The sequence below is a fragment of the Nomascus leucogenys genome, unplaced genomic scaffold (genome assembly GCF_006542625.1).
Source record: "Nomascus leucogenys isolate Asia unplaced genomic scaffold, Asia_NLE_v1 Super-Scaffold_285, whole genome shotgun sequence".
Lineage (NCBI taxonomy): Eukaryota > Metazoa > Chordata > Mammalia > Primates > Hylobatidae > Nomascus > Nomascus leucogenys.
This window is the reverse complement of record NW_022095770.1, coordinates 3,959,532-3,982,096: the sequence shown is the minus strand read 5'-3', so window position 1 is coordinate 3,982,096 and position 22,565 is coordinate 3,959,532. Positions and strand designations below refer to the sequence as shown.

At 41.2% G+C, this 22,565-nt stretch overlaps 1 protein-coding gene across 2 annotated transcripts in view; it reads right to left on the bottom strand.

Annotated features, from left to right (window-relative positions):
* Positions 1 to 22,565, bottom strand: part of FBXL20 (F-box and leucine rich repeat protein 20) — a 130,386-nt gene that overhangs the window by 22,023 nt on the left and 85,798 nt on the right. For both annotated transcript variants that reach the window (XM_030808088.1, XM_030808089.1), the window contains exons 4-10: positions 20,975 to 21,049; positions 18,986 to 19,080; positions 17,124 to 17,192; positions 9,967 to 10,062; positions 7,219 to 7,345; positions 5,879 to 5,953; positions 921 to 1,051 (exon numbers count right to left, since the gene is read on the bottom strand). In XM_030808088.1, coding sequence (XP_030663948.1) covers positions 921 to 1,051; positions 5,879 to 5,953; positions 7,219 to 7,345; positions 9,967 to 10,062; positions 17,124 to 17,192; positions 18,986 to 19,080; positions 20,975 to 21,049 — 668 coding nt within the window. The remainder of the gene's footprint in view (positions 1 to 920; positions 1,052 to 5,878; positions 5,954 to 7,218; positions 7,346 to 9,966; positions 10,063 to 17,123; positions 17,193 to 18,985; positions 19,081 to 20,974; positions 21,050 to 22,565) is intronic.

The following is a 22,565-nucleotide window of genomic DNA, read 5'->3' as shown; positions in this document are numbered from 1 at the left end:
CATGTTGCCCATGCTGGTCTCAAACTCCTGCGCTCAAGCGATCTTCTAGCCTCGGCCTCTCTAAATGCTGGGATTACAAGTGTGCGCCACAGCACTCGACCCTGAATTAGTATTTGTAAAGCACCTAAAGCAACACCTAATTTACAAGTACTATGTAAGTTTATTTTAGAGAACAAAAAGTGTAGCCAGGTGTGGTAGCACATGTCTTTAGTCCTAGCTACGCCTGAGGCTGAGGTGAGATGATCACTTGAGCCCAGGAGATTGAGGCAGGCCTACGCAACACTGCAACACTGCCTCAAAAGGCAGTAACAGGCTGGCCACAGTGGCTTTCGCCTGTAATCTCAACATTTTGGGAAGCTGAGGCGGGAGAATCACTAGAAGCCAAGAGTTTGAGGCCAGCCTGAGCAACACAGCCTGACCCCATCTCTACAAAAAGTAAAAAACAGCATTCTTCAAACTGAGAAGCCAGGGAGAAATACGGCTGTTTTAAAAGCCCATCAGTACAAAAGAGGTACTCCTGTGTCTTTTATTTTTAAATATAGTATCCCCTGCTATGTACCTGGTATCATTACTATGACAAATGACCTCAGGGTGGACCTTTAAAAACTACTTTGAGAAAAGAATTATATAAAAGCATTAAGAGAAAATACCTTTCTATCTCAAGTAATAAAATGTTGATTTTTTTTCTAGTATGGATAGCAAGTAGTGGAATTTGGGGATTGTTACCCCTTGGTTCACACCAATTACATGAAATCAAATGAGGTACAAAAAGCAAGTACGTGGGCATCTAAAAGGGACTACCTTAAAATTTCAAAGCGTCTGTAGTGTCTACCTTAAAATTCCAAAGTTCCAGGGAAGAAATATGGGTGAAGGAAACTTTTGTTCTGTGATTTTTTTTGAGCTAAACAAGAAATGTTTACCTAAGCCGTGGGCAGTTCTGACCTAGGGCATTCAGGATGGCATCTGTGATGTTGGAGCAGCCAGAGGCACAAAGGGATTGTAACTTATGGCACCCTCTGCATATAGTAATGAGACCTTCATCTGTGATTTGCTAAAAAAACAAGAGCAACAAAATCCATAGATATTAGTATCTTAGCAAAACAAAAGAAGAAAAAAATGATAGCTCTGTGAAAATAATCACCAAAAAGGAAATCAAGACATGCTTAACACATTCATCAGATAGCAGACCTAAAAGAAAATGAACACACGTTGTTTCTCCTTCCAGTTCCTTCTGATTTAGTCTGCAAGAGGATCTGTGTTCACCTTTGGTGCAAAGGGAAGAAGCTATAATAGAATTCTGTTAAAAGCTACAATGGAATTCTAATAGAGCTGGGATCAGTATGGGGTACATCATAGTTTAGGTTCAATTAAATAATTTTATTTATTTATTTATTTATTTATTTATTTGGGAATAGAGTCTCACTCTATCACCCAGGCTGGAGTGCAGTGGCACAATCTTGGCTCACTGCAACCCCCACTTCCCAGGTTCAGGCAATTCTCGTGCCTCAGCCTCCTGAGTAGCTGGGACTACAAGTGCACGCCACCATGTCCAGCAATTTTTTTTTCTATTTTTAGTAGAGACGAGGTTTCGCCATGTTGGCCAGGCTGGTCTCGAATTCCTGGCCTCAAGTCATCTGCCCACCTCAACCTCCCAAAGTACTTGAATCACAGGCTTGAGCCACTATGCCTGGCCTCAATTAAATATTCAAACCTAGAAAAAAGATAAGGATATAAGTATTTTAGTAGTATAAATATATCTAAAAGTTCAAATTGACACCGATAAGTTAGTGAAAAAAATTAAACTGCGGGTGACAGTTGCTATCTTGTATCAGCCACAGCATCCATTTACTTCTATATTTTAGTTTTATAATATAAAGAACATCCTAATTTATAGATAAAAGAGTTGTATCGAACTCAGACACAATTTTGTATTTTTTACAAGTTATTAGACCGGGTGCAGTGGCTCACACATGTAATCCAAGCACTTTGGGAGGCTGAGGTGGGCAGATCACTTGAGGTCAGGAATTTGAGACCAGCCTAACATGGTGAAACGCCGTTTCTACTAACGATACATAAAATTAGCCAGACATGGTGTCACGTGCCTGTAATCCCAGCTACTAGGGAGGCTGAGGCAGGAGAATCACTTGAACCCAGGAGGCAGAGGTTGCAGTGAGCCAAGATCATGCCATTGCACTCCAGCCTGGGCAACAAGAGCAAAACTCCATCTCAAAAAAAAAAAAAAAAAAAAAAAAAGTAAAATTTACTAAACTTTTATGTTTTTCAAATCTGTCAAGAAAATGAAAGCATCAAAAATGTACTTAAATCACCTCAATAGTTTTGGGATGAGCATGAAATCTCATGAATGCTGAGAATTATTTTATCACCCTGTAGGGAAGAAATGACTCCTGTACTAAGATTTGGGCGAAAGAAAACAATAAAATACATATAAGATAGAATTGGTTCTTTACGTTCACCGTGATTCCTGCCTGCTGGAAGGATGAAGAAACACCAAACTAAACCCGCAAATGGTATGTACGTATTTATATCTACATGTGTGTATATGTAATGTATATGTATATAGTGTGTAAATATATGTGCATATATATGTGCTTACACATACACACAAACACACACACTTGTTTTTTGTTTTTTTTTGAGACAGAGTCTTGCTCTGCTGCCCAGGCTGGAGTGCAGTGGCATGATCTTGGCTCACCGCTACATCTGCCTCCCAGGTTCAAGTGAGTCTCCTGCCTCAGACTCCTGAGTAGCTGGCATTACAGGCACACACCACCACACTTAGATGGTTTTTGTATTTTTAGTAGAGATGGGGTTTCACCATATTGGCCAGGTTGGTCTCAAACTGCTGATCTCAGGTGATTCACCCACCTCGGCCTCCCAAAGTGCTGGGCTTATAGGCACGCACATGCGCGTGTGTGCACACATACACACGAAGCTCTCCAGGAATAGTTTTTCTTTGGCATTGTAAGATGATTTCATGTTTACAGTAATTGTGGTTATCTCCCAGAAGTAAACATTTCAGTCTTTTTTTTTTTTTTTTTTTTTTGAGGTGGAGTCTGGCTATGTCACCCAGGCTGGAGTACAATGGTGCGACCTCAGCTTACTGCAACCTCCACCTCCTGGGTTCAAGCGATTCTCCTGCCTCAGCCTCCCAAATACCTGGGATTACGTGCACACACCACTACGCCCAGCTAATTTTTCTATTTTTAGTGGAGATGGGGTTTCACCATGTTGGCCAGGCTGGTCTCGATCTCCTGACCTCAAACGGTCCAGCCGTCTCGGCCTCCCAAAGTGTTGGGATTACAAGGCATGAGCCACTGTGCCCAGCCACATTTCAGTCTTAAAAATGAAATCATGGCCGGGTGCAGTGGCTCATGCCTGTAATCCTAGCACTTTGGGAGGCCAAAGCCGGCAGATCATTTGAGGTCAGGAGTTCTAGACTAGCCTGGCCAACATGGCAAAACCCCATCTCTACTAAAATTAGCCAGGCATGGTGGCACACCCTGTAATCCCAGCTACTCGGGAAGGTGGGGCAGGAGAATTGCTTGAACCCGGGAGATGGAGGTTACAGTGAGCTGAGATCGCATCACTGCACTCCAGCCTGGGCGACACAGCGAGACTCTGTCTCTAAATAAATAAATAAATAAAATGAAATTTGGCAAATTCTGATAGTCAGCAACTATAGTAATCGGAATTGTAAGGAAGAGCCCAGGTAGCTCACACCTGTAATCTCAGCACTTTGCGAGGCTGAGACAGGCAGATTGCTTGAGCCCAGACGTTTGAGACCAGCCTGGCAACACAGGGAGACCCTATCTCTACAAAAAAATTAAAAAATTAGCCAGGTGTGGTGGCACACACCTGTAGTCCAAGCTACTCAGAAGGCTGAGGTGGGAGGATTGTTTGAGCCCTGTAGTTGGAGGTTGCTGTGAGTTATGATCATGCCATTAATAGTCCAGTCTGAGAGACAGAGTGAGACTTCACCTCAGAAAAAAAAAAAAAAAAAAAAAAGGAACTCATCACTTTTTTCTTTGCCATTAGCAACTCTCACTCCAAGGCAAATACATTTGTAATTTTTAAGGCAAGAGAAAAAAGCTAAAGGTGTACTATTGGCCAGGCACATGGCTCACGCCTGTACTCCCAGAAATTTGGGAGGCTAAGCCAGGTGGATTGCTTGAGCCCAGGAATTCGAGACCAACCTGGCCAACACGGCAAAACCCCATCTCTACAAAGAAATACAAAAATTAGCTGAGCGTGGTGGCGCATGTCTGTAGTCCCAACTACTAGGGAGGCTGAGGTGGAAGAATCACTTGAGCCCGGGAGGTGAAGGTGAGCAAAAATCACACCACCGCATTCCAGCCTGGGTAACAGAGCAAGACTTTGTCCCAAAAATTAGGCCATGGCGGTGGCTTACGCCTGTAATCCCAGCACTTTGGGAGGCTGAGGCAGGCAGATCACCTGAGGTCAGGAGTTTGAGACCAGCCTGGTCAACATGGCAAAACCCCGTCTCTACTAAAAATACAAAAATTACCAGCCTGGCCAACATAGTGAAACCCTATCCCTACTAAAAATACAAAAAAATTAGCCAGGTGTGGTGACGGACTCTTGTAATCCCAGCTACTTGGGCGGCTGAGGCAAGGAGAATCGCTTGAACCTGGGAGGCAGCGGTTGCAGTGAGCTGAGATCGCACCTCTGCACTCCAGCCCGGGAAACAGTGCAAGACTCCGTCTCAAAAAAAAAAATTAGCCGGGCATGGTGACACACACTTGCAATCCTAGATATTCACGAGGTGGAGGTAGAAGAATTGCTTGAACCCAGAAGCAGAGTTGCAGTGAGCCGAGCGCATCACTGCACTCTAGCCTGGGTGACACAGTGAGACTCTGTCTCAAAAAAAAAAAAAAAAAAATGTAGCCGGGTGTGGCGTGTAATCCCAGATATGCAGGAGGCTGAGGCAGGAGAATCGCTTGAGCCTAGGAGGTGGAGGTTGGCTGCAGTGAGTGCAGATCTCACCACTGCACTTGAGCCTGGGTGACAGAGTAAGACTTTGCCTCAAAATAAATAAATAAATAAATAACAAAATAAAGATGTACTGTTAACATTCTAGGTGCCTGAATAGTTTCAGCAAATTATCTGAGTAGAATTCAGGGGTTTTGGGGTAGACACAAAAAAGTTAATAGTTTAAACAAGACAAAATGCTAAATATAGATGCTACTTGAAAATAATTTGACGAGTATATATTGCTCATCATCTTATTTATTTTTTTGAGACAAGGTCTCACTCTGTTGCCCGAGCTGGAGTGCTGTGGCATGATTTCACCTCATTGCACCTCAATCTCCCAAGCTCAACTGATCTTCCCACCTCAGCCTCCCAAGTAGCTGGGACTACAGGCACACACCACCAAACCCAGCTAATTTTTGCACCTTTTGCAGAGACGGGGTTTTGTCATGTTGCCTAGGCTGGTCTCAAACTCCTGGACTCAAGCAATCTGCCTGCTTCAGCCTCCCACAAGTGCTGGGATTACAGGCATGAGGCACCATGCCCAGCTTGATTGCAATTTTAAATACTAAACTTGTGAATCATTTACATTTTAAAAGTAGACAGTTTTTTTAAGTATATAAGAAAGGGGTGGAGCTACAGTTAGTTCATCTGGAATTCTGCATAAGCTAGCTACCTCCTATCTTATCTATGTCAAGGCCCCTAGGAATGAGTATTGTTAAGCATGTCAAAAGTCATCTGTGTTGTCACTAGGGTTGTGGTAGAAAAACAATACTGGTCTTGATGACTGAAGCTCTATAAAATAGCTCTTAAAAATTTTAATGAAATGAATTACTAAAACAGAAGAGTTGTGAGAAAAGATGTTTACCAAGCAAGTCTGCAAGTTCAAAGTCACCAGTTCAGGGCAGTGTGCACCTATGTATTTGAGAGCTTCATCTTCTAGCTAGAAAGATTAAAAAGTAAGAAAAAAATGATTACTGACATTGTCTCAAAGGAGAGAGATTTAAGAATGTACACATTCATTCATACATTCTAATACAGCCAACCATGTTTCGAAGGAACAACGAACCAGAAAATACGCTACGATCACATAACAGTATAATTCATATTATGATTCTCAGTATTTTTAAAATCAGCTTTGACCACATTCAAATTCACATTATCATCAAATCAAGAACAAAGATGAAGTAAACACTGCCTAGTTTTTATGGGTTTTACTTCTGATAAATTAAATATACCTGACACCATTTTGCTGAGGGCCCATGAAACTAAATTAATTTTCAAACTTCTACACACCCCTTATAAAGTTTTTTTATAAACAAACTTTGAGGAAATACAGCCAAGAAAGGAATCCAGTGTTCATCTCCCACTGGAAGATAGGTGCCATGCTTACAGTGCTGAGAACAGATGGTAAGTAACTGATTATAATGATACATTCCAATCAATATTTTTCAGGATTCCTTAAATAACCAGAAGCGCAAGCTGTTGTTTTAAGGCAGTCATACATCTGAAATTCTCTTTCAAACAATGAAACCCCTCTCATCATGATAAAAGAATCAGGGCATTTTTAATGGAATCCAAGTTATGGTTTTAGTAACCATTAATAAAATAAAGTAGAGCCTAGCCTTAGTTTGTCAGCCACAATTTAAATCCACTCATTTCTTTCCAGAGGCTAACTAATCAATTTTTTTTCACTATAAAACACTGAGATAGTAAAATTTTTAATGACAAAATATGTTGGATTTGTAATGTGACTGGCAGGAAATAAACATCAATACTATAAAATGCAGGTTGCTGTACACTTGGCATATTTAAGAAACAATGGTGGTTAAAAAACAAGTGGAAATTGCTGAGACTGCCTTCTTTGCCTATCCAGTTCAAAGTATCAGGCAGTGACAACATGCCAAATTTTCTTTTCAGCACAAATTAAACTGCATGAAACTCTTCTTGACCATGGTGTATCTTTAATATAATCTTATCTTTCCACCTTGTCTCCCTCCTCCTCAAGTTTATTTTTGGTCAGATGTTAATTCTTCTCATTCTTTTATCCTAAGGAAAACACTTTAATTTTTGGTAAGCATTTGTCTTTTGTCAATAATACACACAACTAACCTTTCCCTGCAGACAAACATCTTGGGACTGTCTATAAAGAGCTCATGATTAATTCACAATTCTTCCGAATTTCACAAGCCTTACATGGAGTATTACCTGCGTGCAGCCTTTTAAGAATAAGGCCTTGAGACCCCCACAGCCCCTCACTAGTGCTTGAATGCCATCCTTGGTTACTTGGTCACACCAGGAAATGTTCAACTGCTCCAACAGTGGACATCCCTCACTTAGGATAAAACAAAATAAGAGAAACAGATCACTAAATCCAATTCCAAAAACACCAACGTCTCAATTTACTGGCTATTTAGTAAAGGAATGGAAACATCCCCATTTTTTCCCACAAGAAAAAACATATTTACCTAATGTATATTTAGAAGAAAAGCTGATTTATCAATGTGGTATTCACATGGGACTATACCATTAGCAGGATCATCTAAAATCCAGCTTAACCAACAAACACAAAGCATTATAATGTTTTTCAGATTTATATTCCTTTTGTACTTATCACATATCTCAAAGCTCTCTAGACAAAAAATGGAAATTAAGTGATTTATTCTAAATTAGAGAGTAATTAATAAAGAGCTCAGATTCAAAACCAGATTCTCCATCGAGCAATGCTATTACTGGTTGAGTATCCCTTATCTTAAATGCTTGGTACCGGCAGTGTTTCAGATTTTAGATTTTGCAATATTTGCATTATACTTACATAGCTGAGTATCCCATATCTGAAAATCTCAAGTGCCCCCAATGAGCAGTTCCTTTGAGTGTCACATTGATACTCAAAAAGTTTGGGATTTTGAAGCATTTCAGACTTTTTTTTTTTTTGAGACAGGGTCTCGTTTTGTCACCCAGGCTGGAGTGTAGTGGCGCCATCAGGGCTCACTACAGCTGTGACCTTCACAGCTCAAGTGATCCTCCCACCTCAGTCCCTCAAGTAGCACCCAGCTGCATTTTGTATTTTTGAAATAGGGATATTCAACTCACAGTACCAAAGTAGTAATGAAGCCTTTTAAACTTTTATTTTAAAAAATTACAAAGGCCCTGTGTATTTCCTTATCTGAGATGTTTCTAGAGTACCACTTTTGTAGGCTGAATTTAGGATATCTTATGTCCGATCTCTGCCTTCAAAATACTAGTTTCATCGTTGATTTCATCTACTCTTAATAGTTTAGCTTCATATTTTGATTATGGATGAATTCCAAGTTTTCTATAATATTTTTCGGAAAAACATTCCATAAATTGTTTGAAATATTCCTGCCTGCCGAAAAGACCCATAAGATAAAGCCATGATATCCCGGGTCAAGTTCATTCTCCAATATTTATAGTTTAACTTCAGGCAAGTGACTTTAGGAAGCCTGTCTGAACCTCTCTCAGTCTAACATTAGCCCCATAGCTCTGTTTTCCCAAAACTGACATACTCATTCCTATCATAGTATTTATTCCACAATAACAGTTGACTGTGAGCAACTTAAGGGCAGCAATATCTTACTCAGTTACATCTCATGGTTGCATCACAGTACCTGGCAGTCAACAACTTTCTAGATTTTCTTAGCTAAAATGCCCATCCACTCTACTTCACAAAGCTTTTAAACAAATAAGATCATTTATGTGAAAATATTTTATAAATGATAAAAGTTGTTATATTATCAAGTTTATTAGCCGACACAGCAAACCGTCTTAGGTACATGTGTTCAGTATTCACAAAGAAGGTCTAAAAGGAGCCACATTTTAGATTATTTATACTCTACTTAACTAAATTTGTATTTCTTTTTTCTTGAGATGAAGTCTCGTTCTGTTGCCCAGCCTGGAGTGCAGTGGCACGATTACAGCTCACTGCAGCCTCAACCTGCTGGGCTCAAGTGATCTTCCCGCTTCAGTCCCCCTGAGCAACTGGGACTACAGGGGTATGCCACCACGCCTGGCGAATTTTCTTATTTTTTAAGTAGAGACAGGGTTTCCCTATGTTGCGCAGGCTGGTCTAGAACTCCTGAGCTCAAACGATCCTCTTACCCTGGCCTCCCAAAGTGCTGGGATTACAGGTGTTGAGCCACTATGCCTGGCCTCAGGGACCCTTTTTAAAGCACTTTATATACATTAGGTTGAGCCACATGGAGCTGTCATTCTTATAACATGAAAACTGTCAAATACTAGCAAAACTTTATATGGTGTTGCCTAATATCTTGTTAAACCTTAATAAAATGTTATGAGGTGATAAGAAAAAGCTCAGAAAGGTTATGTTTGCTTAAAGTACCTGGTTAATAATCTGGCTCCAGATACCTGGTTTAAGCACTAAGCTATAATAACACATGCCCTTTCTTTTTTGTTTTTTTGAGACAGAGTCTTACTCTGTCACCACTGGAGTACAATGGTGCGATCTTGGCTTACTGCAACCTCTGCCTCCCGAGTAGCTGGGACTACAGGCGCAAGCCACCACGCCCAACTAATTTTTATATTTTTAGTAGAGACGGGGTTTCACCATGTTGGCCAGGATGGTCTTAATCTCTTGACCTCGTGATCTGCCTGCCTCAGCCGCCCAAAATGCTGGGATTACAGGCGTGAGCCTCCACGCCTGGCCTTATTTTCTTTTTGAAAATAAGACTTCATAAAAATCTAATTGTTTATGTATAAACTGTACTACCCTGTTCAGAAATCCTAGTTACCTCTAGTCATTTCACTTTAGTATGTCCCATAATTGTAATTTGGGCAAGTGGTAAAACAAATTATCTATTCTGACCTATAGAATATATCCATAAAACAGAGTTGCCTTCAATTCCAACTTTATATCAATTTTTTTTTAAAGTATGTATTTTTTCTGATTACTCGACATGCTTATTATAAGAAATTTACCTCAGAGCTTTTAGAGACATGTTTGTTATTGATGTACAGGAAGCCAAGTCAAGGTGCCTGAGTTTGGAACAGAACTTGCTAAGGCTAGTACATGTACTGAAAAATGGAAAAAGGAGAAAATAATGAATAAACAAGACAAGTATACATCCTTGGTATATCAGACACTGTTCTTATTAAACATATGTGTATATACAAGAACTGTAAAATTTTCATACCCCTAAAAAAGCAGTTATATATCCTAGGACCCTTCACATTGATGAAGAGACAGATACCACTCACAAAGAAAAAAGGCTGTGCTACATATGAGAATTTGCATGAGGGAAGATGGTGTTTGATTCACATTTTAAAATGTTAACAGCAATTGACAACATGATACTTAATGTGAGTTCGAAGAGATCTATATGCATTTTGCAAATCCAGAAACACCAGAACCTAATAGCTATCTACCAGACGTAGTCAAACATGAAGAAGAAAAGCTCTGCATGTTTTTTCACTTAAATCCCTACTCAAGATAACCTTTTGCATAACATTAACATAGGAACTGGATTTTTGCAAGGTATACGAAGGATGGACGATGGACTGGTATTGGGCTGAAAAAAGTAAGTTATGTATTAAAGACTTTTTTCTGCTGGTCAAGTTCTCATTTTAATTTTTAACAGATCATGGAAAACTTCAAATATAAACAAGAGTAAATAATACAAAGAACCCACATGTACCATCAGTAAACTTCAACATTTATCAATACTGTTTTTCTTTTTGAGACAATCTTGCTCTGTTGCCCAGGCTAGAGAGCAGTGTTGCAATCTAGGCCCACTGCAACCTCCATCTCCAGGTTCAAGCAATTCTCATGCCTCAGCCTCCCAAGTAGCTGGGACCACAGACACACACCACCACACCTAGCTAATTTTTCATATTTTTTGTAGAGACGGGATTTTGCCGTGTTAGCCAGGCTGGTCTCCAACTCCGGGCCTCAAGTGATCCGCCTGCCTCAGCCTCCCAAACTGCTGGGATTACAAGTGTGAGCCACTGTGCCTGGCCCAACATTTATCAATATTCTACTATTAAATATTTTTATTTCTTGGGAGGCTGAGGTGGGTGGATCACCTGAGGTCAGGAGTTCTAGGCCAGCCGGAACAACACTGTGAAACTCCGTCTCTACTAAAAACACAAAATTAGCTGAGCGTGGTGGCGCATGCCTGTAATCCCAGCTACTTGGAAGGCTGAGGCAGGAGAATGGCTTGAGCCCAGGAGGCAGAGGTTGCAGCGAGCCAAGATTGCACCATTGCACTCCAGCCTGGGCAACAAGAGTGAAACTCCGTCTAAAAAAAAAAAAAAAAATTTTTTTTTAATGCCATCTCTTCTTCCCTCCTTTTTTATTCCAGGATTTTAAAGCCAATTCCACACATATCATTTTACCTGTAAATATTTCAGTATCTATTTCTTTCTTTTTTTTTTTTTTTTTTTTTTTTTTTTTTTTGAGACAGAGTCTCGCTCTGTCACCCAGGCTGGAGTGCAGTGGCACGATCTCGGCTCACTGCAAGCTCCGCCTCCCGGGTTCACGCCATTCTCCTGCCTCAGCCTCTCCGAGTAGCTGGGACTACAGGCGCCCGCCACCACGCCCGGCTAATTTTTTGTATTTTTAGTAGAGACAGGGTTTCACCGTGTTAGCCAGGATGGTCTCGATCTCCTGACCTCGTGATCTGCCCGCCTCGGCCTCCCAAAGTGCTGGGATTACAAGCGTGAGCCACCACGCCCAGCCTCTATTTCTTTCTTTCTTTCTTTTTTTTTTTTTTTTTTGAGACAGAGTCTTGTTCTTGTTGCTCAGGCTGGAATGCAATGGCACGATCTTGGCTCACTGCAACCTCCGCCTCCTAGGTTCAAGCAATTCTGCCTCAGCCGCCCAAGTAGCTGGGATTACAGGTGCCTGCCACCATGCCCAGCTAATTTTTGTCTTCTTAGTAGAGACGGGTTTTCGCCATGTTGGCCAGGCTGGTCTTGAACTCCTGACCTTGTGATCTGCCCACCTCGGCCTCCCAAAGTGCTGGAATTACAGGCATGAGCCACTGTGTCCGGCCTTGGTATCTATTTCCAATAGGTAAATACTTAATTTCTTAATATCATCTGATACTGAAATGTGCTAACTTTTCTCCAATTATATCATAAATGTTTTTGACAAGTTGATTTGTTCAAATTAGGATCCAAACAAGAGTCACACATTCTCTTTGGCTGATATGTCTCCTAGGTCTTTGTGTGGGCCAATGTTTTCATTTCTTCTTTTTTTGTTACAGACAGGGTCTCACTCTGTCACCCTGGCTGGAATGCAGTGGCACTATCATAACTCAATGTAACCTCCAACTCCTGGGCTCAAGCCATCTCCCACTTCAGCCTCCTGAGAAGCAAGGACTACAGATCACACCTAATTAAAAAAATTTTTTTGTAGAGACAGGGTCTAACTATGATACCCAGGCTAGTCTCCAACTTTTGGCCTCAAGTGATCCTCTTGCCTTGGCCTTCCAGAGTGCTGGGATTACAAGCATGATCCACCACACCAGGCTTGTTTTCATTTCTTTTGGGTAGAGTCCTAGGAATGAAATTGCTAGAAACTATGGCAAGGTTATGTTGGACTTTGAAGAAAACTGCCAAACTGTTTCCCAAATTGGCCGTACCATTTTACACTCCCGCCAGAAATTCATGAGGGTCCCAGTTTTTCCAAATCCTTGCCAACACTTGGCATCGTCTCTCTTTCTGAATACAGCTATTTTAGTGTGTATGGTGTGGAATTGCATTGTGGTTTTACTTTACAATTCTGTAATGAAAACTTTTTCTTTTTCTTTTTCTTTTTTTTTTTTTTTTTTGAGATGGACTCTCACTCTGTCACCCGGGCTGGAGTGCAGTGGCGCGATCTCAGCTCACTGCAACCTCCACCTCCCAGGTTCAAGCAATTCTCCCGCCTCAGCCTCCTGAGTAGCTGGGATTACAGGCACCCGCCACCACGCCCAGCTAATTTTTGTATTTTTAGTAGAGACGGGGTTTCACCATGTTGGCCAGGCTGGTCTCAAACTCCTGACCTCAGGTGATCCGCCCACCTTGGCCTCCCAAAGTGCTGGGATTACAGGCGTGAGCCACTGCGTCTGGCCAGCATGTCTTAAATTTTTGATTGAGTGACCGATATTCTGTATGCCACATTGCTGGGTTTCTAGGTTTTGATGTCTTCCTTTAAAGAGTGCTGAGCTGTGTTTTGGCAGGCAGTTAAGTTTGTTTTGGATTTTTTTTTTTTTTTTTTGAGATGGAGTCTCGCTCTGTCGCCCAGGCTGGAGTGCAGTGGCGTGATCTTGGCTCACTGCAACCTCTGCATCCTGGATTTGAGCAATTCTTCTGCCTCAGCCTCCCAGTAGCTGGGATTATAGACACATGCTACTAAGGCCTGGCTAATTTTTGTATTTTTAGTAGAGATGGGGTTTCGCCATGTTGGCCAGGCTGGTCTTGAACTCCTGACTTCAGGTGATCTGCCCACCTCAGCCTCCCCAAAAGTGCTGAAATTGCAGGCATTAGCCACCGTGCCCGGCCTGATTCTTTAAAATATTTAATAGAGCAGGTCTATTTTAGCCCTACTACCAAGGTGTAATCTTTCTGGAGTCTTTATTGAATGTCCCAGGTGTTCAATGAATTTTCTCCATTTTGGATGGGTGGAACTTCATCCAACCTTATTAAGCCCTGGAAATTCTTCGGCTTATAGTTTCCCAGTAATTGTTTTTTTCCTCACTAGATCTTCTTTGCCAACCTGTGTGGGGTCTCATCCTGTGCATGCAGAGTTTACTATTCAGCCAAATCTACATAAATTTCTGTAGCCTTTATTTATTTATTTTTTTTAGTAGTTCCCTCTTTATCAGCCACAAATTCCAGCAACTTTAGCCTCCTTGAATTCTGATCTCCTTCTTTTCAAATCAGCAAAAACTCTGTCCTCTGCTTGGGCTTCCCCTCCCTCTATGGCATTGTCTGAAAAATGCCTCAGTCACAAAGTGAGGATAATCACATGGCTCATTCATTTGTTTCTCAGTCTTGTGCCACATGTACAACATCCTGAACTGGTGTTCTAGGTTTTGTTTAGTTTTCTAGTTGTTTACAGCAGGAGGGCAGTTATTGTCACTGGGAGAAGCAGAAGTCTACTTGGATTTTTTTTTTAAGACAGGGTCTCACTGTGTTGGCCAGGCTAGACTCAAACTCCTGGTCTCAAGTAGTTCTCCTGCCTCAGTCTCCCAGTGTGCTGGGATTACAGGTGTGAGCCACCACACCTGGCTGCTTATTATTTTTTGAGACAGGGTCTTGCTTTGTTGCCCAGGCTGGAATGCAGTGACACATAGCTCACTACAACCTCTGGTTCCCAGGCTCCCAAGCCCAAGCAATCCTCCCACCTCAGACTCCCAAGTAGCTCGGACTACAGGAGTATGCCACCACGCCTGGCTAATTTTTTGTATTTTTTGTAGAGGTGGGGTTTCGCCATGTTGCCGAGGTTGGGCTAAAGCAATCCACCCACCTTGGCCTCTCAAAATGCTGGGATTACAGGAGTGAGCCACAGTCCCCTGCTGCTTCTTTGATTTAAAAAATTTGTATATTTTGAGGCTAATACTGTGTTTAAAATAGTGTACTTTTAAATTCACTAAAATGTGGAAATTTGAATATTGACAACTGGTTATTTGATGATTTTAAGATATTTAAAATATTGATATTTTAGAAGAGTGATAAAGTTAATGCACTTACGGCCAGGCATGGTGGCTTACGCCTGTAATCCCAGCACTTTGGGAGGCCGAGGTGGGCAAATCACCTGAGGTCAGCAGTTCCTGTCCAGCCTGGCCAACACAGTGAAACCCTGTCTCTACTAAAAATACAAAAATTAGTCAGACATGGTGGCACGCCCCTGTAATCCCAGGTACTCAGGAAGCTGGGCTGAGATTGTGCCACTGCACTCCAACCTGGGCAACTGGGCAAGACATCATCTCAAAAGAAACAAAAAAAGTTAATGCACTTATATGAGAGACTTTATTGTTAAAGAGTACATACTGAAATACAGATTAAATAATATGATGTCTACGACTTTTTTTTGAAAATAAGATAAAATAAGAGGGGATAAGTGGGTGGGGTTATTGATGAAACAAGACTGGCCGTAAACTGATAACAGTCAAAGCTGGGTGATGGGCTCATTACACTTTTTTGTCTACTTCTGCATACTTTTCAAATTTTCATATTTAAAAAAAGTCAGCAGAAGTAATTTCTCTCTGTGTGACTATAACTCCAACTTGGGTTTAAGGGGTTTCTTCTTTGAGTCAGAGTCTTGCTCTTTCTTCCAGGCTGGAATACAGTAGTGTGATCTCAGCTCACTGCAACCTCCACCTCCTGGGTTCAAGCAACTCTCATGCCTCAGCCTCCTGAGTAGCTGGGATGTGCCACCATGCCTGACTAATCTTTGCATTTTTAGTAGAGATGGGGTTTCACCATATTGGTCAGGCTGGCTTGAACCCCTGACCTCAAGTTATCCACCCACCTCAGCCTCCCAATGTACGGGGATTATAGGCCTGAGTCACCGCACTGGGCTGGTTCATGTGTTTTTAATTTGTAGGGATTGCTTTCATTTCTTTTTGACTTAATTTTTGTTTGAATTATGTAAAATATTTACATGGCTATTAAATGATAAAACATAATTCAGAGTTCTCCCTTTTATCCCTGTCCCTTGTGTTTTCTCACTTCCCCATATAAGTAACTATTTTTACTTATTTTATTTTTGATTGGCATTTCCGTTCTTTTTGAAAATATGTAAATATGGATACATATATACGTATTAAGTCTTCTGGCCCTACAAAAGGTGTGTTATACAAACTCCTCTGCAGTTTGCTTTTCTTCATTTAACATGTCCTGAAGATCATCCAGAATATTATATAGAGATTTTCCTCATTACTTTTATTCAACCAGTTCTCTACTAATAGACATTGGGGAGTTTCGTATCTTTTGCTATTACAAGTAATGTAGCAGCCTTGCACATATATATTATGTTTTCACCAATGCATCTTGAGGATAAGATAGATTCTGACAAAAAAGTATTAATTACATGTCACTTTTCTAGATACCAAGTGGTCAAATTCTTATTCTTTATAACACTAAGTACTCAAAGGAAACAAAAATTAAAAGATAATTTATCTAAAGTAAATGTAGTTCCACTGGTATAAAGTAATGGTGGAGGAAGAGGTTAGTATATTTTATCTCTCACAGTAAACGTTTCCAAATCAATCTATAGGAATACTTATTAGTAGAGGCCAGGCGCGGTGGCTCACGCCTGTAATCCCAGCACTTTGGGAGGCCGAGGTGGGTGGATCACGAGGTCAGGAGATCGAGACCATCCTGGCTAACAAGGTGAAACCCTGTCTCTACTAAAAATACAAAAAATAAGCCGGGCGTGGTGGCACATGCCTGTAGTCCCAGCTACTTGGGAGGCTGAGGCAGAAGAACTGCTTGAACCTGGGAGGCAGAGGTTACAGTGAGCCAAGGTTGCACCACTGCAGTCCAGCCTGGGCAACAGAGCGAGACTTCATCTCAAAAAAAAAAAAAAAAAGAAAAAGACATAGAAATACTTATTAGTAGAGTTAATGAATAACTACCCTCTAGGCCTAATTTCTGTGACTGTAAGCCTCTTGAGGATGAAGAATTAAGCTTAATTTCCTTCAGATCATGACCAACACAGACATAGCACATTTAGTGAATCCTTTTCATTTAATAACTGTTCTCAGGACTGATTATCATAAGATGTTTAGTCCTCTGTTTAAGATTTTAATCTTTTCATAGAACTATGTTTACTGTGGCTTTTAATTGGTAGCTACTAGTATCTTGAAACATAAATAATCCCAGTAATATGTATTATTAGTATTCCTACTGTATATACATTGACTACAATTATTAAAAGTTTCACCTTAAATTGTATCAAAGATAGAATTCCAAAACAAGTTTCTTATTCCATTTCTACTTTGATGTTGCTTTCTCTATTAAAAATATCTTTCCTCTACAAAACCAAGATAAAATTTGCTAAATATAGTTAACGGCCTGAATTTAAAGGTTGTATCAGCCAGACATAAGGGGCTATGACTTATCCTCCTAAAACATAAAATACTTACGCGTCTGTTGTCTTTGTACACCCATTTAGATTCAGTACTTCAATGTTCCTGCAGTTTTGTGCAAAGGTTCTTTGTAGGAAAGAAAGAGGTTTCGAATGAAATAGGCAAAATTCCAGTCATTAAAAAAGTAATAAAATATATTATTATTGGTAATATTGATTGTTGATACCTGTGATACTGTGATATAAAGGAAAAACATGTATTTGGTCTTCATCCTCGGTTCTTGGCATACAGTCCCTAAAATCTTTGTAATTTCCTGAGTGATAGTATCTTTTGTTACAGGTTAGTGAAAAGTAATCGCGGTTTTTGCCATTACTGTTAATTAACAGTAACTGCCATTACTGTTAATGGCAAAAACCGTGATTACTTTTGCACCAACCTAATATAATATTTGGTCTTCAAACCCCTAAATGATAGGGATCAGAGCGCTTCTGGGTTGGTGAATGTAACCACGTGCCAGGAAGGTAGTACACCCCAACTCCACGGGACAGAAGCTCCTGTGCCTGGGACCCTTCTAGACTCTGCCTTATATACCTCTTCATATTCCCTCTACCTCAGCCTCCCTAAATGCTGGGATTACAGGTGTGAGCCATTGAGCCTGGCCATGATTTTTCTTTTGAGATGGAATCTCTCTCTCTGTTGCCCAGGCTGGAGTATAGTGGTGTGATCTCAGCTCACTGCAGCCTCCACCTCCCAGGTTCAAGAGATTCTCCTGCCTCAGCCTCCTGAGTAGCTGGGATTACAGGCACGCACCACCATGCCCGACTAAGTTTTTGTATTTTTAGTAGAGACAGGGTTTCACCATGTTGGTCAGGCTGGTCTTGAATGCCTGACTTCAAGTGATCCACCCACATCAGCCTCTCAAAGTGCTGAGATTACAGGCTTGGGCTATCACACCTGGCTTAAATGAATTTTCCATTATAAATTCTTCAAACATAACTTTAAAAATTATTTTAAATTAAAAAAATAAATGATTGCTTATTTATTTATTTATTTATTTGTTTTTAGAGACAGGGTCTTCCTCTGTCACTCAGGCTGGAGTACAGTGGTACAGTCACAGCTCACTATAGCCTCAACCTCCCAGGCTCAAGTGATCCTCCTACCTCAGTCTCCCAAGTAGCTGGGTTTACAGGCATATGTCACCTAACCTGGCTAATTAAAAAAAGCTTTTTGTAGAGATGGGAGCCTTGCCATGCTGCCTAGATTGGTCTTGTACTCCTGGCCTCAAGTAATCCTCCCACCTAGCCTCCCAAAGTCCTGGGGTCACTGCCCAGGTTAGGGTTAACCATAACCCTAAAAAAGAACTAGGCTGGGTGCGGTGGCTCATGCCTGTAATTCCAGCACTTTGGGAGGCTGAGGCAAGAGGACTACTTGAGTGCAAGAGTTCGAGACCAGCCTGGACAACAAAATGAGACCCTGACTCTACAAAAAAATTTTAAAACTTAGCCAGGCATGGTGGTACATGTCTTTAGTCACAGCTACTCAGGAGGGGCAGGATTGCTTGAGTCCAGGAGTTCAAGACTACAGTGAGCCATGATTATGCCAGGGCACTCCAGCCTGGGTGATAGTGCGAGACCTTGTCTCAAAACATAAAATAAAAAAAATTAATTAAAAAAAACTTATTCAAAGCTCCAAAAGAACCACTTATGATGGGGAATCTGGGTTTTTTTCAGGCAGTACTTGTTCTTGTTTATTGTTAAAACTACATTTCTTATTACTGGATATTTTCAGATTATAAGCAATGTATGTGTGGTTGCATTTTTAATAACTTAGGAATTTTAAAATGATTTTAGCCTTTTCTGGGTGAGATGGTGCTGCTCTTCACTTCCATCAAGAAGATTAATCAATAGTTATGTTTTTACCTTAATGCATTGTCTCCCACTCCAAGACATCCACGAAGACTTAACTTTCGTAAAAAGCCCCCACATCGTTTTGAAATATTCTCCACTACTCGGCCCTGTAAAATGAGACAGGCAAACAAAAAGATAACCCACCTCATTCCTTTAGAAAAGAACACATCCTCGGTTTTAACGATTTATAAACAAAGAGAAAATGCTTCTATTATGACCTAATTTAGTAGGAAAATTGTAACTTACCCTGAGAAAGCTTTCCTGATTAACCCCTATCATTTGAATCATGCCTAAACCTCATATTCTTATTTTGTTTAACTTGTAAAATATATTCTGTACTTGAGAAAATAATGTTCTATAGTTCTCTTTGGCATTATATGCATATATACTGCCTAGCTGGGTTAAGCTGCAGCTACTGAAGGACAGCAACTACATTTTTTTTTTGTATCTTTTCCAAAATGTTTATTATAGTACTCTGCTTATAGTAGAGACTCAATGAACATTTAACAAAAGCTGGCCAGGGGCCGCGCACGGTGGCTCACGCCTGTAATCCCAGCACTTTGGGAGGCCGAGGCGGGTGGATCACGAGGTCAGATCAACACCATCCTGGCTAACGCGGTGAAACCCCATCTCTACTAAAAATACAAAAAATTAGCCGGGCGTGGTGGCAGGTGCCTGTAGTCCCAGCTACTCGGGAGGCTGAGGCAGGAGAATGGCGTGAACCTGGGAGACGGTGCTTGTAGTGAGCCCAGGTCTCGCTCCACTGCTCTCCAGCCTGGGCGACAATGCGAGACTCCGTCTCAAAACAACAACAACAAAAACAAAAGCTGGCCAGGGCAGTGGATTCCGCCTATAATCCCAGCACTTTGGGAGGCTGAGGTGGGCGATCATTTGAGGTCAGGAGTTCGATACAAGCTTGGCCAACATGGTGAAACCCAATCTCTACTAAAACTACAAAAATTAGCCAGGCACGGTGGCTCACGCCTGTAGTCCCAGCTACTCGGGAGGCTGAGGCACAAGAATTGCTTGAACCCAGGAGGCAGAGGTTGCAGTGAGCTGAGACCACACGACTGTATTCCAGCCTGGGTGACAAAATGAGACTCTGTCTCAAAAACAAACAAAAACAAAAGCTTGCTGAATAATTCTGTGGGTGGTGTTGCTTTAAATATTTACATCCATGAAGGGTATAGAATTGTGAAAAACAAAATCCCATATAATGCTAGTGGATATTATTTTAAAAGCACTTTGGTTGGTTTCGAAATCCTGACCTCAGGTGATCCGCCCACCTTGGCCTCCCAAAGTGTTGGGATTACAGGCGTAAGCCATCCCACATGCCCTCAAAAAACCTCATTTAATCCTTAAGAAGCTATTATTTCTACCTTCCTGATGAGAAGGATAAGAACTAGAGTTCAAATTCAGTTTAAAATAATTTAAGTGTAAGCCATTCTCCATTTTATAGATAATAGGCTATACTAGGAGATAAAACATGGGGGGAAAAGTGAGAGGAGGAAAAAACCTCTCTCTCTAGCAAAAAACAATTCAATAAATGGCTTTGGCCTTATTCAACCTTCGTTCTCCACAAGAAATTGGCTCCTCAAGAACCAAAACACATGTCTCAAAAAAATATATACAAACGCCATCCCAACAAGTTATAACTCTATTTATTCTTCAGTAAACAAATATAAAATGTCTTCACTAAAATAAACAAACATAGATTCAGTGTTTCCACTGCAAAAACAAACTTTTAGTCCTATTTCAAGAACAGAGTCCTATTTAGTCCTATTAATACTAAGTAATTGTATTATTTCAGTGAAATAATCTGGCTCATTCTCAAAAACTGCAGAAACTCTTGGGAACTTTGGGGGTTCCTGTAAAGTTCAGATGCACTGAAAATAATAGTTCCTCTCTCTAAGGAAAATGAGATTAATATGGCTAGGGCTAATCTGTTCCATGCCGTAATTACTAACATGAAAACTGGGGCCACACACCACATAATTATACCTCGATATCCCTCTGGAAATCAAATAGGTCAATTCGCTGCCAGTTACTGCCATCCAGAGCCAGAACATTCCAGGCCTATTTTAAAGAAAAAGAGACAGAATGAGCAGAAGCTAAAATTAAGGGGAAAAGGCAGCAATATTCAAGTTCACAATTCAACCAACTAATGACTAAAATGGATCCAAAAATTTATCAGGCCCTACCCACTTACTCCCAAATGATGTGTCTTACTCTTGACCCATACTGTATTCTCCAATTAGATAATCTCATAAATGAGTGGGTACTAGAAACTAGCAGCTACAAAAGATCTTAGGCCAGGCATGGTGACTCATTTATAATCCCATCACTTTTCGAGGCCAAGGTGGAAGGATCACTTGAGCCCAGGAGTTCCACACCAGCCTGGGCAATATAGCAAGACCTGATCCCTATAAAAAAATTTAAAAAGTTGGTCGGGCGTGGTGGCTCACTTCTGTAATCCCAGCACTTTGGGAGGCAGAGGTGGGTGGATCCCCTGAGGTCAAGAGTTCGAGACCAGCCTGGCCAACATGGCGAAACCCCGTCACTACTAAAAATACAAAAATTAGCCGGATGTGGTGGCATGTGCCTGTAATCTCAGCTACTCAGGAAGCTGAGGCAGGAGAATCACTTGAACCCGGGAGGCGGAGGTTGCAGTAAGCCAAGATTGTGCCACTGCTCTCCAGCCTGGGAGACAGAGCGAAACTTCATCTAGGAGGGAAAAAATTTAAAAAATTAGTCAGGCGTGGTGGCACACACCTGTAGTCCCAGCTACTCGGGAGGCTGAGGTGGGAGGTGAGTCTGGGAGGTAAGGGCTGCAGTGAGCCATGATCTCACCATTGTACTCCAGCCTGGGTGACACAGCAAGACCTTAGCAAAAAACAAAAAACAAGACTAACCCTCCCTCCCTCCCTCCTGCCCATGCACATTTAAATTAGAGAAGTTAAGGAAAGGGCAGGTTGTGATAAGTATCATAGCCAGAAGGTGTTTTCTAACTGGAAAATTCTAGTTTCTAATCCCAAAATGAGACAAAAATTCAGTTTATGAAAAGCAAGTCTTTCTTCTATGCTTAAAAATATGATCCTTAAAAAAATATCCTTCTATCTGGAAAAATATGAAGGTAAAACCAAACATCAAAGGGGACAGTACTCTGAATATTGCTCTATTCTCACTCTCTTTTTCTATATATAGAATATATACAGAGAGAAATACATGTATTTCTTGAGACAGGGTGTCACTCTGTCACCTGGGATGGAGTGCAGTGGCTCAATCATGGGTCACTTGCAGCCTTGACCTCCCCAACTCAAGCAATCCTCTCACCTCAGCCTCCCAAGTAGCTGGAACCACAGGCATGTACCACCACATCTGGCTTTTTTTTTTTTTTTTGAGAGGGAGTCCCGTTCTGTCACCCAGGCTGGAGTGCAGTGGTGCAATCTTGGCTCACTGCAAGCTCCGTCTCCCGGGTTCACGCCATTCTCCTGCCTCAGCCTCCCGAGTAGCTGGGACTACAGGTGCCCACCTCCATGCCTGGCTAATTTTTTCTATTTTTAGTAGAGATGGGGTTTCACTGTGTTAGCCA